The following is a 23,288-nucleotide window of genomic DNA, read 5'->3' as shown; positions in this document are numbered from 1 at the left end:
ATGTCTAACTTTTTCCATATTAATTTTGACATGTCTTGGCATGGGGCTGCTTGGATTTATCTTGTTTGAGACCCTCTGTGCTTCCTGTACCAGGATATATGTTTCCTTTTTTAGGTTTGGGAAGTTTTGGGCCATAATTTTTACTATAATTTTTATTTTATTTTGGAGTATAGTTGATTTTACAGTGTTGTGTTGGTTTCAAGTGTACAGCAAATTGCTTCAGTTATACATATATCCATTCTTTTTCAGATTCTTTTCCCATATAGGCTATTACAGAATTTTGAGTAGAGTTCCCTGTGCCATAGAGTAAGTCCTTGTTTATTATCTATTTTATATATAGTAGTGTATATATGTTAATCCCAAATTACTAATTTATCCCCCTCAACCTTTCCCCTTTGGTAATCATAAGTTTGTTTTTGAAGTCTGAGAGTCTATTTCTGTTTTGTAAATAAGTTCATTTGTATAATTTTTTAGATTCCACATAAAAGTGATATCATATGATATTTATCTTTCTCTGTCTGACTTACTTCACTCAGTATGGCAATCTCTGGGTCTATGCATGTTGCTACAAATGGCATCATTTCATTCTTTTTTATGGCTGAGTAATTTTCAATTACACTTATGTACCATATCTTCCTTATCCATTCCTCTGTCAATAGATATTTAGGTTGCTTCCAGGTCTTGGCTGTTGCAAATAGTGCTGCAATGAACATTAGGGTGCATGTACTTTTTTCAAATTATAATTTTCTCTGGATATATGACCTTGAGTGGGATTCCTGGATCTTATGTTAGTTCTATTATTAGTTTTTTAAGAAGCTGCCATACTGTTAACCATAGTGGTTGTACCAATTTACATTCCCACCAACAGTGTTGGAGGGCTCCCTTTTCTTCACACCCTCTCCAGCATTTATTGTTTGTAGACTTTTGGTGACAGTTATTCTGACTGGTGTGTATACTTCATTATAGTTTTGATTTCCTTTTCTCTAATAATTAGCAATGTTGAGCATTTTTCCAATATCACTGATGAATACAGACACAAAAATCCTCAACAAAATACTAGCAGACCAAATCTAACAATATATTAAAGGATCATACACCATGATCAAGGTGATTTATCCCTGAGATGCAAGAACTTTTCAATATCTGCAAATCAATTTGTGTGACTCACCACAGTAACAGACTGAAGAATAAAAACCATATGATCATCTCAATAGATGCAGAAAATATTTTGATAAAATTCAATACCCATTTATGAAAAATATTCTCCCAAGAGTCAGCATAAGGGGAACCTACCTCAACGTAATAAAGACTATATATGACAAAGAAAACATCATACTCAATGGTGAAAAGCTGAAAGCATTTTCTCTCAGATCAGGAACAAGACAAGAATGTCTACTCTTGCCACCTTTATTCAACATAGTTTTGAAAGTCCTAGGTATGTCAATCAAACAATAAAAAGAAATAAAAGGAGTCCAAATTGGAAAAGAAGTAAAACTGTCATTGTTTGCAGATGACATGATACTATATACAGAAAATCCTAAAGATGCTATGAGAAAACTAGAGCTCATCAATGAATTTAGTAAAGATACAGGTAAAAAATTAACACACAGAAATCTCTTCCACTTCATACATGAACAACAGAAGACTAGAAACAGAAACTAAGGAAACAATCCCATTTACTATCTCATCAAAAAGAATAAAATACGTAGGAATAAACCTACCTAAGGAGGCAAAAGAACTGTACTCTGAAAACTATAAGACACTAATGAAAGAAACTGAAGATGACACAAACAGATAGAAAGATATACCATGTTCTTGGGTTGGAAGAATCAATATTGTCAAAGTGAATTTACTATCCAAGATTCAATGTCATCCCTATCAAATTTCCAGTGGCATTTTTCACAGACCTAATGTGTATGGAAACACAAACGACCCCAAATAGCCACAGCAATCCTGAGAAAGAAAAATGGAGCTGGAGGAATCAAACTCCCTGACTCAAACTATACTACAAAGCTACAGTAATCAAAACAGTATGGTACTGGTACCAAAACAGAAATATAGATCAACGGGACAGGATAGAAAGCCCACTAATAAACTCATGCACCTATGGTCAATTAATCTATGAAAAAGGAGGCAAGAATGTACAATGGAGAAAAGACAGTCTTTTCAATAAGTGGTGCTGGGAAAACTGGACATCCATATATAAAGAATGGAATTAGAACATTCTCTAATACAATATATAAAAATAAACTCAAAATGAATTAAAGATCCAAATATAAGACCAGATACTGTAAATCTCTTAGTTGAAAACATAGGCAGAACATTCTTTGACATAAATTCCAGCAATCTTTTTGGATCTACCTCCTAGAATAATGAAAATAAAAACAAAAATAAACAAATGGGACCTAATTAAACTTAAAAGTTTTTGCACAGCAGAGGAAACAATAAATAAACAGACAACCCACAGAATTGAGGAAAATATATGCAAATAAAGTGACCATCAAGGAATTACTCTCCAAAATATACAAACAGCTCATGCAGTTTGATATCAAAAAAGCAAACAACCCAATCAAAAAATAAGCAAAAGATCTAAATAAACATTTCTCCAAAGAATGGATGGCCAAAAAGAATGTAATTTCTTCAAATACGTTTTGATACCATTTTCTCTCTTCTCCTGGATTCCCTGTTATGTGTAGGTTGGCATGTTTTATATTAACCCATAGATCTTGAATGTTGCTTCCTTTTTTTTTTTTCTCTCTCATTTGTCTTTTTGTCTGCTGTTTTAATTGGGTGATTTCCACTATCCGGTCTTCCAGATCACTGATTCATTCTTTTGTCTCATTTATTCAGCTAACCATTGCTTCTAGATTGTTTTTTATCTCAGAAATTAATTTCTTTTTGTTTTCTTATCCTGATAGTTTCCAATTCCTTGTTTCAGTGATCTCTGTTTCTTTCAGTAATCCTTTTTAATTTAGTTAGCATTTCTATTACCAGCTTTTTGAACTCGGGACCTGATATACTGGTGAGCTTTGTTTTATTTGTTCTTGCAGGGGATTTCGCTTGTTCTCTTAATTGGGAGTTGTTCCCCTGCCTTTTAATTTTACTTAACTTTCTCAGTCTCTATGAATTTAGGGGAAATAGTTAGCTATTGTGCTCTTGAAGAGGTGTTTTTATGTGGGAGCATCACTGTGTAGACTGTGTGACCAATGTGTTGGATGCAAGACAGTTTTGATAAGGATATGAGCCATGTCTTCCCTCAGAGTGTGTTGGCCACTATACCCTGATAGGGATGTGGTTGGTATTGGGGGATCTAAAGCCTATGCAGAGTGTGAGGCAGGACTTTTTCTTGCTCCATGGCTGTTGCTATCCTGTCAGGGACCAGATCTGCTCACCACATGTTGGAGTAGAAACCCTGAAGGTCGGACTTGATCAGGCTCCATTTCCCTTGAATGCCTGTCCTGCCTCAGAGGAGGTGATCACTGAAGCCAGTTGAGGCCTGTGAGCTCACAGAGGACTAATGTGCTATCTGTGTAGGCATCTGTGGTTCCACTAGAACACAGCCCAATCACATCCCTTCTCCTATGTGTTCATCTCAGATCTTTTACAAGGCTGTGGTGTGAGGTGGAGAGGGTCAAACTACTCACTGGCTGGAAGATGGATCGTGGCATGCAGGTCAAGGTATCTCCTGCTGTACCACCTGAGCAAGCACCAACAATGGCCACCACCACCCCACCTGGACAACATCCCAGGCTCCCTGGGCTGTCCCTGAGCAGCTAGACCAAGTGTTCCCCCTGGGCCCAGCTGGCTGAGACCTCAAGCCAAATTGTGGCATGGAGTGAGCAGGGCCAGAGCCTTTGTTGGGTTGGAGTGGGGACAGGAGCAGGGCCCAAGGGGCACCAGTTCCCAGTGCCACCATAATCACTGACAACGCCTGCTACTGTCCCACCCCAACTGCAGTCCAGGCCCTCGGGCTGTCTCTGACTAGCTACACCAAGTCTTTCCTCAGTGCTTGGCTATCTCAGATCCCACACTGAGTGATGGTGGGGAGTGAACAGGGCCAAGGTGTTTGCCCCGCTTGGGTTCAGGAGCGTGGTGAGGCAGCGGCCACCCGTGCAGAGTTCTCTCCTCCCTGATTGTCAGCAAGCCAGTACTCACACATTTGCAGGTAAAGTCTAGGCTTCCCCAGTCCTTTCTTTTGTTCCAACAGCTCTCTCAACAGCCAAGGAGGCTTGTCTCCTCCATGTAGACCCCAGGACTGGGAGGCTCAGTCTGTGGCTTCACCTACTCACTCCCTAAGGTGAGGGTTCATCTTTGTGGACCTATTCTTCCTCTCAGATCCCTCCCAGGGACAGAGGTTTCGACTTTATGTCTGTTCTCCATGGTTCCCATTTACACGGGCTTCTCTGATGGCTCAGCAGTAAAAGAATCCACCTGCCCAGATCAAGAAGATCCCCTGGATGAGGGCATGGCAACCCACTCCAATATTCTTGCCTGGAGAATCCCATGGACAGAGGAGTCTGGCGGGCTACAGTCCATAGGGTCACAAAGAATTGGACACAACTAAAGCGACTTAGCATGCACCCATTTACATGGAGATCTTTCTTACAGGTTTGGTTGCATAGAAGTTCTTCTGCCACTTTCTGTTAGTTTTTCATGTGAATTGTTCCACATGTTTTGACATATTTTTAATGTCTTTTGTGTGGAAAGGTGAGCTCCACATCCTCCTATTCCACCATCTTGATACTGTTCATCAACTTGTTTATGCCAAGGACACCCAGGAGTTCCCCCACTAAGCACTAGTATAGGGAAACCACCTTGACCATGTGGATGACAGCTTGCTAGTCTTTTAACACCCCTCTCATCATCATCTTTGTGTCTATTTTTCCATAGTTTCTCAGCTTCAAAGTACTCCCTTCCAGATCTTGACAAGGTTCTCAGGGAAGATGAAAACATTTTAGAGATCACGGATGATTCCAACTTCCATTATCAGACCACAGATTACTTTAAAGACTACAGACAGTCAAAAGAACCTGCAGTATAACTCAGAGAAGAGAGGAGGCCAGAAGGAAGAGCACCTGTTTTCAAATATTTGAGATGCTATCATGAGGAAGAGACTGACTCAACATATTCTCCAAGGGTGGAAGCAGGCACTGGGTGGTGACTGGGGATAACCAGATCTCGGGTTGGGAGAAGGGGCCATTTCCTCACAATGGGCTGTACTCTTAGGGGACGGGCTGCCTTGAGCTAGTGAACACTGCATCCCTGAGAACACTTGGGCAGAGGGTGAATGCCACCTGTAGGCTTATTATGAAGAGGGTTCCTGCATGAAGGAGAAACTATAGTATCCCTGTTTGAATGCAGAAGTGTCACCTGGAACAGTTCTACAGATGTTTAGCAGATGTCTGAGATAACAGCAGATGTTTGCTGAAGATGTTTAGCAGATCTCTGAGATAACAGAGAGACTATGAAGGGCAACCTGGATAGGGTGTTTGGTGGTGAAAAGAGTACAGACTGAGTGAAGGAAGATGCTCAAGACAAACTACCCACCTTACCACACTGTCTCAATCGTCACTGATATCCAAAGAAACATAGTTCCTCTTTGGAGCTGCCCAGGTGCCCAGGACTCAGAGAAGGCACTCTACTCATTTTCTCCACCCCATTTTTTTTTTTTTTTTTTAACCGGGGAGCCCTCCCATCCAGCAGCAAGTCCACTAAATGCCTCTGGCTGCTCTATGCTGCTATTTTGGAGAAAGTCCTCAGGCCTGGAGGATCAGATAGAAAGCCAAAAGCGAAGGGTAAGCAGCAGTTGATGAGTATATAATTGAGAATAGCCTTGGGGGTTTACATCTGATACCTTTGATTTCAGCCTAATGGGTGGATGGACCAAGGAACACCACCACAGTGTGGCTAAAAGGAGGAGGGTTGGGGATACGTGTGGAGTGATAAAGAGCACAAGAGACCTACAGGCAGCTTGGACTGGACACACATACCTCATATTAGAACTTCTCAGAATGAGCTGATAATAATGACTACTATACAAAATAGCAAGTCAAAGAATTATTCAATGCATCTGGGTTTGCTCCACAAAATTTGGAGATGTATATAGTATCACATTCTTTTATCTTTCTATATCCAATTAGACTAGCTCTCAACCTCTAGTCTTTCCATACATCCCCTTGGCTTCTATACGAATCTCAGGTCTTACTTGGTCCCAGGAGCCAGGAGAGGTCCTAGTCCTTAGTCCCTAGTGAATGTTATTATTTCCATGGCTCCCATGTCACCTCTGTTGGTGTCTGGCTCTCCCAACTGGTTACAAACAAAGTTATAGGAACAAGGACTATTGCTCTGAAGTCCTGAACCATAATTGTTTTTTGCTTTTTTTTTTTTTTTCCGGTTATGTATATATTTAATTTTTTTAATTGAAGGATTATTGCTTTGCAATATTGTGTTAGTTTCTGTCATACATCAACATTAATCAGCCATAGGTGTACATATGTCCCCTGACTCTTGAATCTCCCTCCCACCTCCCTCCCCATTCCACCCCTCTTTTAAGCCCCATTTTGAGTTCCCTGCATCATACAGCATGTTCCCACTGACTATCTATTTTATATATGGTAATGCATATGTTTCCACGCTACTTTCTCCAGTTATCCCACCCTCTCCTTCCCCCAACCCATGTCTGTTGTGGTCCTTTAATGGACAGGAACTTGGGGGTACAGAGTCGACTGATAAGAAAGTAAAAGAGGGAAGAAAAGAGGCTGATATTCCCTGGTTTACACAGTATGCCAATATAACTCTAGGACAAAGAGCTAGCACCATCTACGTAGGCTCAGGGTGCCCTCTCGAAGAGGTCTTGAAAGCCTGGGCAAATAAGTACACAGTGGACACCTGTGCTCTATGGAAGCAGCCTGAAAGGGAGAGAGGGAGAGAGCGAGAGCGAGAGCAAGAGAGAGAGAGAGAGAGAAAATGAGGAAAGACACGGGGACCAGTGCTCTGGTGGAACAAAGGCATTTATTCAACATATTGTGGGCATATATATACTCTCTTACCAGATAGCCCTTTTTACCAGAGATAGGGATCAGAAATCTAACAAGTCATCTAGAAAGCCAGAGGCTAGAATTATTCCCTAGAGAGGGGGTTGTAAAAGTAACTTTACATATCAGAAAGGAGGAGACTTGTAAATGGCTGCTGTTTACCATATTGAATTTCCATACAAATGAGATACATGAATTTCTATTATCCCCGAAGCTGGCTTGCCAGCTCTCTGGCACCTGTAGTCAGGTGCTGTTAAGGAACATAGAATTCATGCAAGACTGAAAACAGCACACAGGAAGCCTCCTGTTAAATGTATCCTGACACATGTCCACAAGTCTGTTCTCTATGTTTGCATCTCCATTGGTTCAGTCGCTCAGTAGTGTCCGACTCTTTGTGACCCCATGAATTGCAGCACGCCAGGCCTCTTTGTCCATCACCAACTCCCAGAGTCTACCCAAACCCATGTCCATTGAGTCAGTGATGCCATCCAACCATCTCATCCTCTGTCGTCCCCTTCTCCTCCCACCCCCAATCCTACCCAGCATTAGGGTCTTTTCCAATGAGTCAACTCTTCACATGAGGTGGCCAAAGTATTGGAGTTTCAGCTTCAACATCAGTCCTTCCAATGAACACCCAGGATTGATCTCTTTTAGGATGGATTGATTGGATCTCCTTGCAGTCCAAGGGACTCTCAAGAGTCTTCTCCAACACCACAGTTCAAAAGCATCAATTCTTCGGCACTCAGCTTTCTTCACCGTCCAACTCTCACATCCATACATGACCACTGGAAAAACCATAGCCTTGACTAGACGGACTTTTGTTGGCAAAGTAATGTCTCTGCTTTTAAATATGCTATCTAGGTTGGCCATAACCTTCCTTCCAAGGAGTAAGTGTCTTTTAATTTCATGGCTGCAATCACCATCAGCAGTGATTTTGGAGCCCAAAAAAATAAAGTCTGACACTGTTTCCACTGTTTCCCCATCTATTTCCCATGAAGTGATGGGACCAGATGCCATGACCTTAGTTTTCTGAACGTTGAGCTTTAAGCCAACTTTTTCACTCTCCTCTTTCACCTTCATCAAGAGGCTCTTTAGTTCTTCTTCACTTTCTGCCATAAGGGTGGTGTCATCTGCATATCTGAGGTTATTGATATTTCTCCTGGCAATCTTGATTCCAGCTTGTGTTTCTTCCAGCCCAGCGTTTCTCATGATGTACTCTGCATATAAGTTAAATAAGCAGGGTGACAATATACAGCCTTGACGTACTCCTTTTCCTATTTGGAACCAGTCTGTTGTTCCATGTCCAGTTCTAACTGTTGCTTCCTGACCTGCATACAGGTTTCTCAAGAGACAGGTCAGATGGTCTGGTATTCCCATCTCTTGAAGAATTTTCCACAGTTTATTGTGATCCACACAGTCAAAGGCTTTGGCATAGTCAATAAAGCAGAAATAGATGTTTTTCTGGAACTCTCTTGCTTTTTCAGTGATCCAACGGATATTGGCAATTTGATCTCTGGTTCCTCTGCCTTTTCTAAAACCAGCTTGAACATCTGGAAGTTCACAGTTCACGTATTGCTGAAGCCTCGCTTGGAGAATTTTGAGCATTACTTTACTAGCATGTGAGATGAGTGCAATTGTGCGGTAGTTTGAGCATTCTTTGGCATTGCCTTTCTTTGGGATTGGAATGAAAGCTGACCTTTTCCAGTCCTGTGGCCACTGCTGAGTTTTCCAGATTTGCTGGCATATCGAGTGCAGCACTTTCACAGCATCACCTTTGAGGATTTGAAATAGCTCTACTGGTATTCCATCACCTCCACTAGCTTTGTTCATAGTGATGCTTTCTAAGGCCCACTTGACTTCACATTCCAGGATGTCTGGCTCTAGGTGAGTGATCACACCATCGTGATTATCTGGGTCGTGAAGATCTTTTTTGTACAGTTCTTCTGTGTATTCTTGCCACCTCTTCTTAATATCTTCTGCTTCTGTTAGGTCCATACCATTTCTGTCCTTTATCGAGCCTATCTTTGCATGAAAGGTTCCTTTGGTATCTCTAATTTTCCTGAAGAGATCTCTAGTCTTTCCCAATCTGTTGTTTTCCTCTATTTCTTTGCACTGATCGCTGAGGAAGGCTTTCTTATCTCTCCTTGCTATTCTTTGGAACTCTGCATTCAGATGGGAATATCTTTCCTTTTCTCCTTGCTTTTCGCTTCTCTTCTCTTCCCAGCTATCTGTGAAGCCTCCTCAGACAGCCATTTTGCTTTTATGCATTTCTTTTCCATGGGGATTTTCTTGATCCCTGTCTCCTGTACAATGTCACGAACCTCTGTCCATAGTTCATCAGGTACTCTATCAGATCTAGTCCCTTAAATCTACTTGTCACTTCCACTGTATACTCATAAGGGATTTGATCTAGGTCATACCTGAATGGTCTAGTGGTTTTCCATACTTTCTTCAATTTAAGTCTGAATTTGTCAATAAGCAGTTCATGATCTCCATTGCATCTCCATTGCTGCCCTGCAAATAGGTTAATCAGTATCATCTTTCTTGATTCCATGTATATATGCATTAATATATTTGTTTTTCTCTCTCTGACTTACTTCACTCTGTATAATAGGCCCTAGGTTCGTCTACCTCGTTCGAACTGACTCAAATCAAATACATTGCTTTTTATGGCTGAGTAATATTCCATTGTATATATGTACCACAGCTCCTTTATCCATTCATCTGTCAATGGACATCTAGGTTGCTTCCATGTCCTAGCTATTGTAAAGAGTGCTGCAGTGAACTTTGGGGTACATGTGTCCTTTTCAATAATGGTTTTCTCAGGGTATAGGCCCAGTAGTAGGATTATTGAGTCATATGGTACTTTTACTCCTAGTTTTCTAAGGAATTTCCATACTGTCTTCCATAGTGGCTGTATCAGTTTACATTCCCACCAACAGTGCAAGAGGGTTCTCTTTTCTCCACATCCTCTCCAGCATTTATTGTTTGTAGATTTTTTTGATGATGGCCTTTCTGATCACTGAGGTGATACCTCATTGTAGTTTTGATTTGCATTTCTCTAATAATGAGTGATGTTGAGCGTCTTTTCATGTGTTGGTTAGCCATCTGTATGTCTTCTTTGGGGAAATGTCTGTTTAAGTCTTCTGCTCACTTTTTGATTAGGTTGTTTGTTTTTCTGGTATGAGTTGCATAATTATTTATAAGATTTTTATTTATAAAAATATTTTATCCATAATGTCACTAATTCATAAAGATAAAAAACCATTCACAATACCTCAGGATAGTTTGTCATTAATGTTATACAATTAGAAACTATTCCTGTTGTTCAAAACACATTGCTTTATAGCTTTAGGAAATATAAGCAATTAGCTGGTATAGGAGAGCAATACTAAGAAAATATTTTGACCTGCCCTATAGTATCTATGAATTACTTAGCTTAGAAATTTTTTTTTTATCTAGTTCAGACCAAGTAAAGTGAAAGTCATTCAGTCATGTCTCACTGTTTGCGACCCCATGGACTGTACAATCCATGGAATTCCCCAGGCCAGAATACTGGAGTGGGTGGCCTTTCCCTTCTCCAGGGGATCTTCCCAACTCAGGGATCAGACCAAGTAGGCACATTATAAAGAAAAATAGGTACAGTTTTCATATGTGACTTAGACTGTGATCAGAATAGGGCTGAATGCCAGCCACAATTAACAGTAGGGAAGCATCAGTCATTAATGATTCTGTCCATTCTTACTGATCAGTGTCCTTGCTGAACATATTGATAATGATTTTAATATCTCTCCCAATCACCTAATCATGATCCCAAATTAATTCTTTTTCGATCATTACTTAATAAAAGTGTCATCATCTCAAGAAAGTAATACAGATTTTATTCAAAACAGTTTCTGAGGATGTGTTAGAGTCAGTATAATTCCCGGCCAATCTCTGTCCATTAGTTTGGACTTACATGTTTATACAGCGCTGCACACTGAGGAGAGCGGCAGAGAGGGGACCAGAAGTAAAATCATTAACATCAGAGAAAGATCCTCCTCTCTGCTCACATTCAGGAAACAGGGAACATAGAAACATTTGTGAAAAGATGAAGCGACTACATTTCTCCTTGATCATTACATTACTTCCAAAGTAAGTTCACCACCATCTCACTATGCATCCTGATCCAATAACATATTTTTTTTCTAAACCCAGGGGTGCAGTTTATTAAAAATTTAAACTTGCCCTTATAAACCTTACGGGAACCAAACTTGAGATAGCCAGAAATTTCTGGCCAACTCATCATGATTATTTTTTGAACTCTGAACATTTACGTATGCAGCTCCAAGCTGATTTGCATTTTCCACCAGTTACAGGAATGGATCTGCCAGGAAGTTTTGAAATGCGAGGACCGATAGGCCCCTTTCTTGGTTAAATCATAGCTCCATTCTTACAGATCACCCCAGCCAGACCCTCCAGATCTTTTGCAATGAGCATTTTTAAACACATGGGTCATTTAGTTCTGGCTTCCAGGCAGTTCAGCAAAGTGCTTAGGCTAGAGAATTACAAAAGTTTATGATTTCTCACCAAGGAATGAAATGTGACGCAGTAGAGCACAGTGCAGACATTTAATACCAGATGTTAATGTAAAAATTGGAAAATTGTGGCCTCACATAATTATCTGATCCCTGACCCACAAAAGCCATTTACAGTCCAGAAGGCATCATCGTTTCTGGCTTCTTCCACTATTAAACTTTGTGTCTAATTTTTTTAATCTAAAATAGTAATTCTGAGTTATTTAACTGAGATAACTAGATTATATAAATCTCAAGGCATTTTGTGCACATACAGAGTAATATAAGTTCTGGCTGTAAAAATCAGAAGTAAAGCCTTTCTGATTTGTTGTTTTCTAGTAATTAAAAAAAAAAATAGTGTCAGGGACATTTTCCTTGTCTATACTCCACCACTATCTATTAATAACTTAATGAAATGAGTAAGGGAAAGGTGGAAATCTTGCTAATTTGCATTGAAAGATAACACCTGAAATACACATTTCAAAATACATTGAACTTGTTTGCACTGCTTCCCTGAATCTGTATCCTTAAGCAAAATGATTGGTTTAGAAGGAGGATAGACTGTTGAGATATCCCAGATCTCTGAGGAGAGCCTGGTGCCAGAATGAAGAACTGCAGGTAAGAAGCTGCAGACTTGCTGTCACTCGGTGAGTTCTAGCTCTTTTACTTCCTGTGTGACATTGGACAAAGAACTTAACCTCTCTGTGCCTTAGTTTCCTCTTCCTAAAAGTGAGTTCAACATGATCACTCTGCCCACCTCACAGGGTTGTTGTAAGGCTCAAAGAATACACAAACTGAAAAATTCTATATAGCTATGAAGGAAATAGCTCAAGTTCTGTTGTTTCAACTTGAATCTTGAGGAAACTGGGACCCGAAGAATCTCTTCTAAGCCCAGGGATAAGGTATTGAGAATTTTAAAGAGGCCCTCTTTTTACAGGCCATGAGTGTCTTACTTTTATTTCCTTATACTTTTGATACTAAAAATAGCAGAGAGGAAAGGAGTTATAAGATCTCAGTGAATCACTAGTAAGAAACTGTGTTCAACTGACTCAGACAGAAGCACTACTATGGGGTTTAGCACCTCTATGAGGTGAGACTAAGAAATATCTGGAGATAGAAGGACACCAGGGACTGTTCTAGAGAAACAGAAGCCAGTGCCAGAGCCAAGCCCTGCCCTCAAGAGAGCATCCAGTTTGATATTTTCCCCTTTCACTCTTCTTTCTTCCCTTCCTCCCTCCCTCCTTCCCACCAAAAACAATTGCAAATACATAGCAGGCAGTACTGGCAAAACCAACTCATAGAATGTGTGAATAAGAAACTGTCTTTGAGACCATGCAGACCAATTTCTCCATTGATGAACTGACCCTGAGGTCTAGGGGAGTTGGGTGGCATGCCCCATCTCACACCAATCAGTAGCATCACTGCCATAAGAAGTCAGAGCTCCTGACCCATATTCCAATGAATTTTTTTTTTTAATTTAATTTTTGTTTTGTATTGGAGTATAGTAGATTTACAAGTTGTATTTCAGGTATACCGCAAAGTGATTTGCTTACACATGTACATATATCCATTCTTCTTCAGATTGTTTTCCCATATAGATTATCACAGAATACTGAATAGAGTTCCCTGTGCTATACAGTAGGTTTTTACTGATTATCTATTTTATACATGGTAGTGTGTTTATGTTAATCCCAAACTCTTAATTTATCCCCCTCACACACATTTCCCCTTTGGTAACCATAAGTTTTTGAAGTCTGTGACTCTGTTTCTGTTTTGTAAATAAGTTCATTTATTTTAATGGTTTTAGATTCCACATACAAGTGATAATCATATGATATTTGTCTTTGTCTGACTTACTTCACTTAGTGTCATAATCGCCAGGTCTTTCCATGTTGCTGCAAATGGTACGATTTCATTCTTTATAATGGCGGACTAATATTCCACTGTATGTATGTACCACATCTTCTCAACAATGAAGAGTTGAAAGCATTTTCTCTGAGATCAGGAACAAGACAAGGATGTCCACTCTTGCCCTTTTATTCAACATGGTTTTGGAAGTCCTATCTATGGCAATCAGAGAAGAAAAGGAAATAAAAGGAATCCAAACTGGAAAATAAGAAGTAAAACTGTCACTTTTGCAGATGACATGATATTATACATAGAAAACCCTAAAGATGCTACCAGAAAACTACTAGAGTTCACTAAAGAAATTTTCTTGACCTCACATTAACTATGAAGGAGGTTTTGTTATTTGTTTTTCAAATACAATCTAATATTTTTTCCTTTGAGGAGTTAAATTCATTTTGCAGGAAGTCATAGCACCTTAAGCGATATGTATCTGGAAACTCTTATCTCCCTTCCTCTTTTTCCAGTCCCTTCTTTATCTCTTGCTTTCTTCACCCCTCTCTGTCTTTAGAGCATAGATATATATGTGGGCAAATGAGAGACAGAAAAATAAGAAACACAATTTGTTCTTTTTTAATTTTTAAAATTTTTATTTATTTTTTTATTGAAGTAAGTTGATTTACCATATTGTGTTAAGTTTCAGGTGAATAGTGATTCAGTTCTTTTTTTTTTTCAGATTAGATTGTGTAATAGGTTATTACAAGGTATTGAGTATAATTCCTTCTGGTAAGCCATAAATCCTAACTATTTATACATATTATATATATAGCAGTTTGTTCATCCCATACTCATTTGTCCCTGTGCCCCTCCCTCTCCTCTTTGGTAATCATAAGTTTGTTTTCTATGTCAAAGAGTCTGTCTTTTGTATATACATTCATTTGTAATATTTTTTAGATTCCACATATAAGTGATGATATGTAGTATTTGTTTTTCTCTGTCTGACCTATTTCCCTAAGCATATTATTCTCTAGGTCCATCCATGTTGCTGGAAATAGCAATATTTCATTTTTCTTAGGTTGAGTTGTACTTCATTGTGTGTGTGTGTGTGTGTGTGTGTTTGTGTGTGTGTGTGTAGTGGTGGCCTAGTGCTGTGGCAGTCTCACTGACGCAGAGCAACAAAACATCCAGGACTGGAGTCAAGTTAGTGGAAAAAAAGGAACCGAGGAAAGGTGAGTCGAACTTTCAGCATGCAATGTTTGCTTTGGTGCATTTTTATGTCTTCTATGTCTTCTCTCTATAAAGAACATATTCAACCATAAAAAATGAAATCTTGGCATTTTTATATATGTATACACACACACACACACCCTGCCAAATATTCTTTCTTTATTCATCTGTTGATGGACACTTAGGTGACTTCCATATCTTGTCAATTGTAAATAATGCTGCTATGAACATTGAAGTGCATGTTATCTTTTTGAAGTATGGTTTTCTCTGGATATATGCCTAGGAGTGGGATTGTTGGATCATATGGTAGTTCTATTTTTAGTTTTTTTAAGGAAACTCCATACTGTTCTCTATAGCAGCTGTACCAATTTACATTCCCACGGGCAGTGTACTTGGGTTCCCTTTTCTCCACACCCTCTCCAGCATCTATTATTTGGAGGATTTTTGATGATGGCCACTCTGACTGGAGTGACATGATACTTCATTGTAGATTTAAGTTGCATTTCTGTAATACTTACCAGGGCTTCCCTGGTAGCTCAGCTGGTAAAGAATCCGCCTGCAATGCAGGAGACCCCAGTTTGATTCCTGGGTTGGGAAGATCCCCTGGAGAAGGGAACAGCTACCCACTCCAGTATTCTGGCCTGGAGAATCCCCAAGGACAGAGGAGCCTGACATGCTACAGTCCCTGGGGTCTCAGAGAGTCAGACACAACTGAGCAACTTGCACTTCACTCACTCTGACTGGAGTGAGATGATGCTTCGTCGTTTTAATTTGCATTTCTCTAATACTTAGCAGTGTTGAGTATATATTCATGGGCCTTTTGGCTATCTGTATGCCTTCTTTGGAGAAATGTCTATTTAGGTCATCTGCCCATTTTTTGATTGGGCTATTTCTTTGATATCAAGCCACATGAACTGTTTGTAAAATTTGGAGACTAATCCCTTGTTGGTCACATCGTTTGAAAACATTTTGTCCCATTCTGTAGGTTATCTCTTTGTTTTGTTTATTGTTTCCTTTGCTGTACCAAAGTTTTCGAGTTTAATTAGGTCCCATTTATTTTTTTTTCTCCATTACTCTTTGAAATGGATCCAAAAGGATTGCTACCATTTATGTGAAAAAGTGTTCTACCTATGTTTTCCTCTAGTAATTTTATAGTATCAGGTCTTACATTTAGTCTTTACTCCATTTGAGTTTATTTCTGTGTGTGGTATTAGATAATGCTCTATTTTATTCTTTTATGTGTGGCTTTCCAGTTTTCCCAGCACCACTAACTGAAGAGACTGTCTTTTCTCCATTATATAATCTTGTCTCCTTTCACATAGATTAATTGACTGTAAGTGTGTGAATTTCTTTCCAAGTTTTCTATCCAGTTCCCTCTGTATCTTTTTTTGTGCCAATACTGTTTCAGTTACTGTAGCTTTAAATTAGATAGAATATGAAGTCTGAAAGGATTATACCCACAGTTTTGTTCTTTTTCCTCAGGATTGGGAAATTCTGGGTCTTTTGTGATTCCATATAAATTTAAGGAGTAACTTTTTAAAATGTGTTTACTTTTATATAATTTTTAAAGGTTATACCCCATTTCTAATTATTAAAAAATATTGGCTATATTCCCCATGTTGTGCAGAACATGCTTGCAGCCTTTCTTACACCCAATAGTTTGTATTACCCACTCTTCCACCTCTGTATTACTCCTCCAAATCCTCTCCCTATCAGTAACCACTAGTTTGTGGTAACCACTATTTGTGAGGATGCTTCTTTTTTGTTATATTCACTAGTTTATTTTTTATATTCCACATATAAGCTATATCATATAGCTTTTGTCTTTGTCTGACTTATTTCACTTAGGATAATGCCTTTGAGTCCATTCATCTTGCTGCAAATGGCAAATATTCATTCTGAATAGTAGTCTATTGTATAAATATATACCACACCATCTTTATCCATTCATTTGCTGATGGACATATAGCTTGCTTCCATGTCTTAGCAGTTGTAAGTAATGCTGCTGTGAACATTGGAGTTCATGTATCTTTTTGAATTAGTGATTTGGGGTTTTCTGTATGTATACTCAGGAGTGGAATCTCTGGGTCACATGGTAGTTCTTTTAGTTTTTTGAGAAACCTCCATACTGTTTTCCACAGTGGCAGAAGCAATTTACATTCCCACCTATGGCATACAAGGATTCCCTTTCATCCACATCCTTGACAACATTTCTTAGTTGTAGACTTTTTGATGATAGTCCTTCTGACAGGTGTGAGATGATATCTCTTGTGGTTTTGATTTGCACTTCTTTAATGATTAGCGATGTTGAGCATTTTTTCATGTGCTTATTGGCCATCTGCATTTCCTCTTTAGAAAGTTGTCTATTCAGTTCTTCCACCCATTGTTTAATTGGCTTGTTTGGTTTTTGATGTTGAATTGTATGAGCTGTTTATATATGTTGGCTATTAATCCTTTATCAGTCATATCACTTGCAAATATTTTTTCTTAGAAATATTTCTCCTAGGTTATCTTTTTCTTTTGTCAGTGGTTTCCTTTGCAGTGCAAAAGCTTTTAAGTTTAATTAGGTCCCATTTACTTATGTTTGCTTTTATTTCCATTACTCTAGGAGATGAATCCACCTTTTTGAAATCAAGATCTGGTACACTGGTGAGTTCTGTTTCATGGAATTTCTCTTGCTTTTCTTATTGGGAATGGTTTATGCATTTTCATTTTATTTAACTTTCTCCTAAATTCATAGAGACACAGAAACTTAGCCTTTGTGGTCTTAAAGGGCATTTTTATATGGGAGCATCACCATGTCGACTGTGTGTAATATCTTTGGTGAGAGGGCTTACCAGCCACATCTTTCTTCAGGGTGTGCTGGCTATTTTCTCCTTGATAGGGGGTGTGGTTGGCATTGAAGGGTCTAAAGCCTGTGTAGGGTATGAAGTGGGACTTCCACTCTGCTCTGTGGCTGTGGCCATCCTGTCAGGGGTGGGGCCTGCTCCCCAGATGATGGAGTAGAAGCCCTGCTGGTTGGGCCCAATCAGGCTCCATTCCCCCTGAGTGTGTGCCCTGCCCCAAAGGAAGTGATCGCTAAAGCACGTTAAGCCCACACACAGAGGAATGACGTGCTGCCTTTGAAGGCCTCTGCAGTTCCACTGGGATGCAGCCCAAGGTCACATCCCTCCCCTGTCATGTTAGTCCCAGATCTAGTACAATATTGTGATGTGGAGTGGCTGGGGCATTCACCAGTCTAGAGCTGGAGTCAGGGCTTTGTGGCTGCAGGAACTGAGGTGGCTGAGCTGCTGCCAGCAATCTGGGCCGCCTCTGCCTCCATGCTCAGCTTCAGTGTGGAGTGGGTGGAGCTGGAACACTGGGCTGGGAGGCTCACTGTGGCAAACTCTGGCAGCACTGCCCAAGCACACGCTGACAATAACCACTACTGCCTTAACCAGATCACATCCCAGACCTGTCTCTGTAGCTGTACAAACCTTCTCTCAGGGCCAGCTGGCCCAGGTCTCATACAAAGCTATGGTGAGGAGTGAGTGGTCCTGGAGTGTTTGCCCCATTCGCATTGAGGAGTGCAACAGGGTGGCAGCTGCCAGTGCAAGGCTCTCTCTGCCACAGTTGTTGGCAAGCCAGCACACACAGACTCCTTGGTACTGAGTCTGAGCTTCTGTATCCCTTCTATCTGTCTCAGCAGTTCTGCCATTAACCAACAGGGCTTGTCTTCTCCATGCTGTTCCCCAGGCCTGGGAAACCCAGACTGGCTCGAACTGCTTGCAGCCCTAGATGAGGATTCACTAATGCAGGACTTCTCTTCCTTTCAGATTCTTCTCAGGGGTGGGGATCCTGACTCTATGCCTTTTTTCTGTCCTACCTTGTTAGGTGGAGATTTTTCTTGCAGCTTTGGCTGTATAGGAATTCTTCAGTCAGTTTCCAACTAGTTTTCCATCAGAGCTATTCTGTATTTTTGATGTGTCTGGAGGGGGAGTTGAATGCCACATTCTCTCATTCTGCCATCTTGAGCCCTCCTTTGGAAAACACAATTTGTAATTGTCTACAAGAGCTCAAAAGTTGGACAAAGACTTTAAAAACACAGTTTATCAACTTCAGTCCTGAATATAGAATTAATATTTTTTCTTTCCAAATAATCTGATAGTTTATGTAAAACTAAAATTTTACTATTCCCCAAAGCATCACCAATACCCTTCAGGCCTTTTTATCTTCAGGTTCAAAATAATCCTTGGCACTTGAACGACCTTACAGTGGGTGTGTGAGTTTATCTGGATCTCATAGGGCCAAAGTAAACTGATAAATACGTTTCTCTCACAGCTATCCACATTATCTGTTGATAAACAGCCTTATTTAATTTGAACTGAATTTGCAAATGTGGACCATTCCTAATCTTTCCCATCCCTTAAACATAGGTTGAACTGGTTCATTTTGTTCTTGACTCTGATCCTAAGAATGATGTACACTTTCCCTAAGAGAGGAAAAATAATTAGCTGATCAATGTAACAAAAACTTTCCCAATGAGTTTCCAATAAAGAAACAACACATCAAATACCAACAGTGCCAAAATGTTTACTGAGAGCTCTCAAATCTTTCAAAAATGTTACAAAAAGCAAGGAAACACAGTGAAACTAATGACAAATTAGACACTAAAAATTAACATCTGGATAAATCTATGCAGGCATGTAGGAGAAAAGGATAAATCTATAAGCATTAACTATGATTAAAGCACTGCATTAGGCTTTTTTATACATATCTCATTTGACCCCATTCAGGAAACATTATCCCAGACTTGGAAATGAAAGCAAAAAAAAAAAAAGGATTGTGTGATTCAATATTATCTTGCTAGCCTATTATCCATCAAGCTCACCCAAGGGCCATCTGACTCTCTCTAGAAATATAACTTTAATAATTGAATAAAGACCAGATTAAAGATACTATAAAGTTGGAAACTGATTTGTAGAAAACTAATAAAACATGATTTTTGTTTTCTTATAGAGAAATTTACCTTCATGGTTAAAGTTATATAAAAATACCTCCAAGGTTATTTCCCTTTAGGATACTAACCAAAGTAAGGCTCTTACAGTACAGTCTCATTATTTCATCAAGGCCTTTCCCACTGATTACTTAAGTTCCAGTTCTTCGCATTCGCTCTTTTCAAACTCTGTTATTATGATGATGAGTTAAATGGCACTTAACTAATCATCTATTCACTGAGAATTGTTTTTAATGACTTAAGAATTTGTGCTTTGACAATCCTCAAACAACCACATGAGGTAGGTAGAATATCCTCATTTTACAGAGGAAGAAACTGAGTCCCAGAGGAGGCACATTACCTGCCAAAGGTTACAAAGGTAAGTAATAGAACTGGAGTTTGAACATGAATATGCGTGAATTCTTTTTACAGATACTGCACTGGTGACTCACACGTGGACTGAAATTTGGGCTGGTCTCCATCTCCAGAAACTCAACACATATGTTAGAATTATAAGTCTGACAGGTGAACAACCAAAACCTGCATACTTAAATAGCAATTAAAGAGATTATTTGTTTGGTTTCAAATCTGAACTTTTCAAAATTGGAAACATCGAAAGTATTTGCAGATACATTAATTACATGAAATACTATCATCAAAGTGCGAAGTTTCAGTGCTTTGCTGAGTCCATCAATAGTTATGGATGACACAGAGTAAATAACTACTAAGTTTGTTATAAAAGTCATTGACAAGTACTTAGAATACTTTCCATCTAGAGTCTCTCTTTGACAATTCATGAACATGTCCCTGAGAATTTCTTGAATAAATCTGAACAAGTTGTCAGCCTACCCACTGTAAAGATGCTCAGTCTACTTTGTCTCAGACTAGTAGAAAAATGTGGAATACCAGCATGTTTTTCATCTCTTTAGGCATGAAGGGGATCTGTTGTTCTGACTGAACACACCGGTAGAGATTAAGACTGGAGAGTGACAAGCTGCTGTAAGTCTGAAAGCACCTTCATGTACAATGTATACCTCTAAAATCTTAAACATGTATCTTGGAAATAGCTGACCCCACATATAAGTGTTAATGTGTCACAAGGATGGTTTTCACAGCCGGGATATATACCTTGTGAATGTACCCTTTTATCCATCTGAAGATCCATTCTCTGTGTATGCAGATTTACAAGTGTTTCTCCATAAATGAGATTCTAAAGTACCAATCAATGAGATTGATTGGTATCCAGGTTGATAAAAATCTGTGCTAGTATTTTGAGAGTTTTGTCCACCAACTCATCAATTAGGCAGTGCCCTCTGGCCTGGTTGTCAGTAGAGTGCATCTCTATCTGATGGGCACTGGCTGCTGTTGGCCTCACTTATCCTAAACCTGTGGCAATCTGCTCCAGCCTAGCCCCTGGCCCCAAACCCTGGAGCCAGCTGATTGCAGCTCCAGCCAAAGTGAAAAGATAACTGTGTGGTTCAAATTCATCTTGACTCACAGTGTCACTGTTTTATCCTGGCTAAAGCTGCTCACTGTGTCTGTGGTTTTCTTACATAAATTTTCAATCCAGCTAGTGCTATTCTACAGTGTCTTTTCCAACCCTGACATTGGGGGTGGATTTTTAGCTCGCATGTTTTTTCCAGATGTGATAAGCTCGCCGTAGCCCTCTTGGTGAGCAAAAGCATATCCAGATCTTCGCGAGCTTGATCTCCGAGTCTGACGCTTTCGGCTATGCAGGGGCCTTGCCTTCTTTTGAGACTTCTGCCACTGGCGGATCTGGAGACAGAGGAGACCCAGAGTGAGAGAGAGCATCCCGATGAGAGACTCCACATAGTGGGCCACTCCCTGAGGTAAAAGCCTTTTCTGTAAAAACAACATCAGTAATAACCAAGTACTCAACTTCACCGCGAAATCAAGTTTTCTCACCTAAAAGCCAGGAAAACTGGATACTGGTCAGTTTTTATTTCTACCAAGAGACTATTAAGCAAAGAAAAAGTGTTAAGACAAATTTCAGAACTGTCTCCATCTCATACATCCATCTTAAATGAACAGGAACATATTTTGCCCAGAATGATTTTCTAACGTGCACCACCCAAACTCAGTCAGTATAACAATTTACAGTCCCATTTCCCCCAGTAAGCCTTTCCTTTCTCTTTTAGAGGTTCTCTGGCTCCAAAACGTCAGTGGTGACTGGACTAAGAGAAAATTTAGAAAATGAGAGTCATAAATTTCAAACTCTTGTGACAGGTCCAAGTACCATGAGATCTGTCATGGTTTTGATTTCTTGTGGGTTTTCTGGTGACCTTTTGAAGAGCTCAACATTGTTTGAGTGGGTTTGTAGCATCTCATTTCCCTGTAATGCTGAAGAGAGAAAAGATCCAAGGTTTGATACTTAGCACCTTGTTCTCTAGATGAGCTGACCGATCACTTGGATTCTTTCATGTCAGGAGAAAGCCATTAAGCAGAAAATCATGGTGTCCATAAACATAGGAAGGAATGAGCATCATCTTCCTTCAGCTCATTCATCATTGTCTGGATTTACATCAGAATGAGCTCACAAGGCCAAAGGGAAAGGGCAAACATTAGAGGGGAGCGAGTGAGTCATTTCAGAAGGAATCTCTTGGCACTTTGGCCTCAGACCAGGAAGGATTTCATGATAAGGGAATTTCTACCTCAGTTCTCAGCATCATCAGCCTGGTCACTCATCTCACCAGTATTTTCCCCTTCTCATGACGTGGCTACAAATGTGTGTCCCCTCTTTCTCCTTTTCTCTTCCTCTCTGGGTCCAGATCTAACTTGACATTGTGTTGCTTATACTCCTCTTTCCATGAAATACCGAAATATGTTCTGTTAATCCCTTGGCTTAGGTATTTCTAGAATCTATTCTTTCTGTTTTTCTTTCTTCTAACTGTACTTTTCAATCCAGCTATTGTGAACGTCACCTCCCACTTGTGTTTAATAATGTTACTATTAATATATTTCTACAGATATTTAGAGCCCCTTCACCTCATACCTTGCTTGTCTTTTACTATACCCTTTACTTTCCCAAGTCAGTAAATTTCCATCAAGCTTCCCTTTGCCTTGGGAGCAAATGTCCAAAATGCTGCCAGGGATTACATGGTAGCTCCATGTTTAGTTTCTGAAGGAACTTCCGTACTCTTCTCCGTAGTGGCTGCACCAATTTACATTCCCACCAATAGTGTGTGAGGGTTCCCCTTTCTCCACACCCTATCCAGCATTTATTGTTCGTAGACTTTTTAACAATGGCCCCAGTAACTGGAGTGAGATGATACTTCATTGTACTTTTGATTTGCATTTCCCTAATACTGAGCGATGTTGAGCATATTTTCATGTGCCTTTTGGCCATCTGTATGCCTTCTTTGGAGAAATGTTTATTTAGGTCTTCTGCCCATTTTTTGATTGGGTGGGTTTTTTTTTTTTTTTTTTTTATATTGAGTCCCATGAGCTATTTGTAAATTTTGGAGACTAATCCCTTATCAGTAGCATTATTTGCAATTTTTTTCTCCCATTCTGTGGGTTGTCTCTTCATTTTGTTTATGGTTTGCTGTGCCAAAATTAGATCCCATTTGTTTATTTTTATTTCCATTACTCTAGGAGACAAACCAAAAAAAAAGATATATCGCTGCAATT

General features: G+C 39.6%; 1 protein-coding gene and 1 long non-coding RNA gene across 5 annotated transcripts in view; one reads left to right on the top strand and one right to left on the bottom strand.

Moving 5' to 3' along the window:
- The first annotated feature begins 3,635 nt into the window (after positions 1–3,635).
- Positions 3,636–23,288, top strand: part of LOC145513109 (uncharacterized) — an 81,534-nt gene continuing 61,881 nt past the window's right edge. Inside the window, exons 1-6 of one of the 2 annotated variants that reach the window (XR_014059127.1) lie at positions 3,636–4,165; positions 4,891–5,795; positions 14,511–14,664; positions 17,271–17,311; positions 20,567–20,636; positions 21,281–21,487. This is a non-coding gene — a long non-coding RNA (uncharacterized LOC145513109). The remainder of the gene's footprint in view (positions 4,166–4,890; positions 5,796–14,510; positions 14,665–17,270; positions 17,312–20,566; positions 20,637–21,280; positions 21,488–23,288) is intronic. The other variant, XR_014059128.1, reaches the window with a different exon arrangement.
- The window catches only part of ATP8B4 (ATPase phospholipid transporting 8B4 (putative)), a 317,399-nt gene continuing 313,325 nt past the window's right edge, over positions 19,215–23,288 (bottom strand). For all 3 annotated transcript variants that reach the window (XM_081508362.1, XM_081508363.1, XM_081508364.1), the window contains one exon: positions 19,215–21,413. In XM_081508362.1, the coding sequence (XP_081364488.1) occupies positions 21,219–21,413 (195 nt within the window). In that variant the 3' untranslated portion in view covers positions 19,215–21,218. The remainder of the gene's footprint in view (positions 21,414–23,288) is intronic.

Source organism: Giraffa tippelskirchi, chromosome 7 (genome assembly GCF_054371585.1).
Source record: "Giraffa tippelskirchi isolate mGirTip1 chromosome 7, T2T-mGirTip1v1.2.pri, whole genome shotgun sequence".
In the NCBI taxonomy this organism is placed as follows: Eukaryota; Metazoa; Chordata; class Mammalia; order Artiodactyla; family Giraffidae; genus Giraffa; species Giraffa tippelskirchi.
Note: the sequence above shows the minus strand (reverse complement) of the source record. Positions and strands in the feature narration are given on the sequence as shown.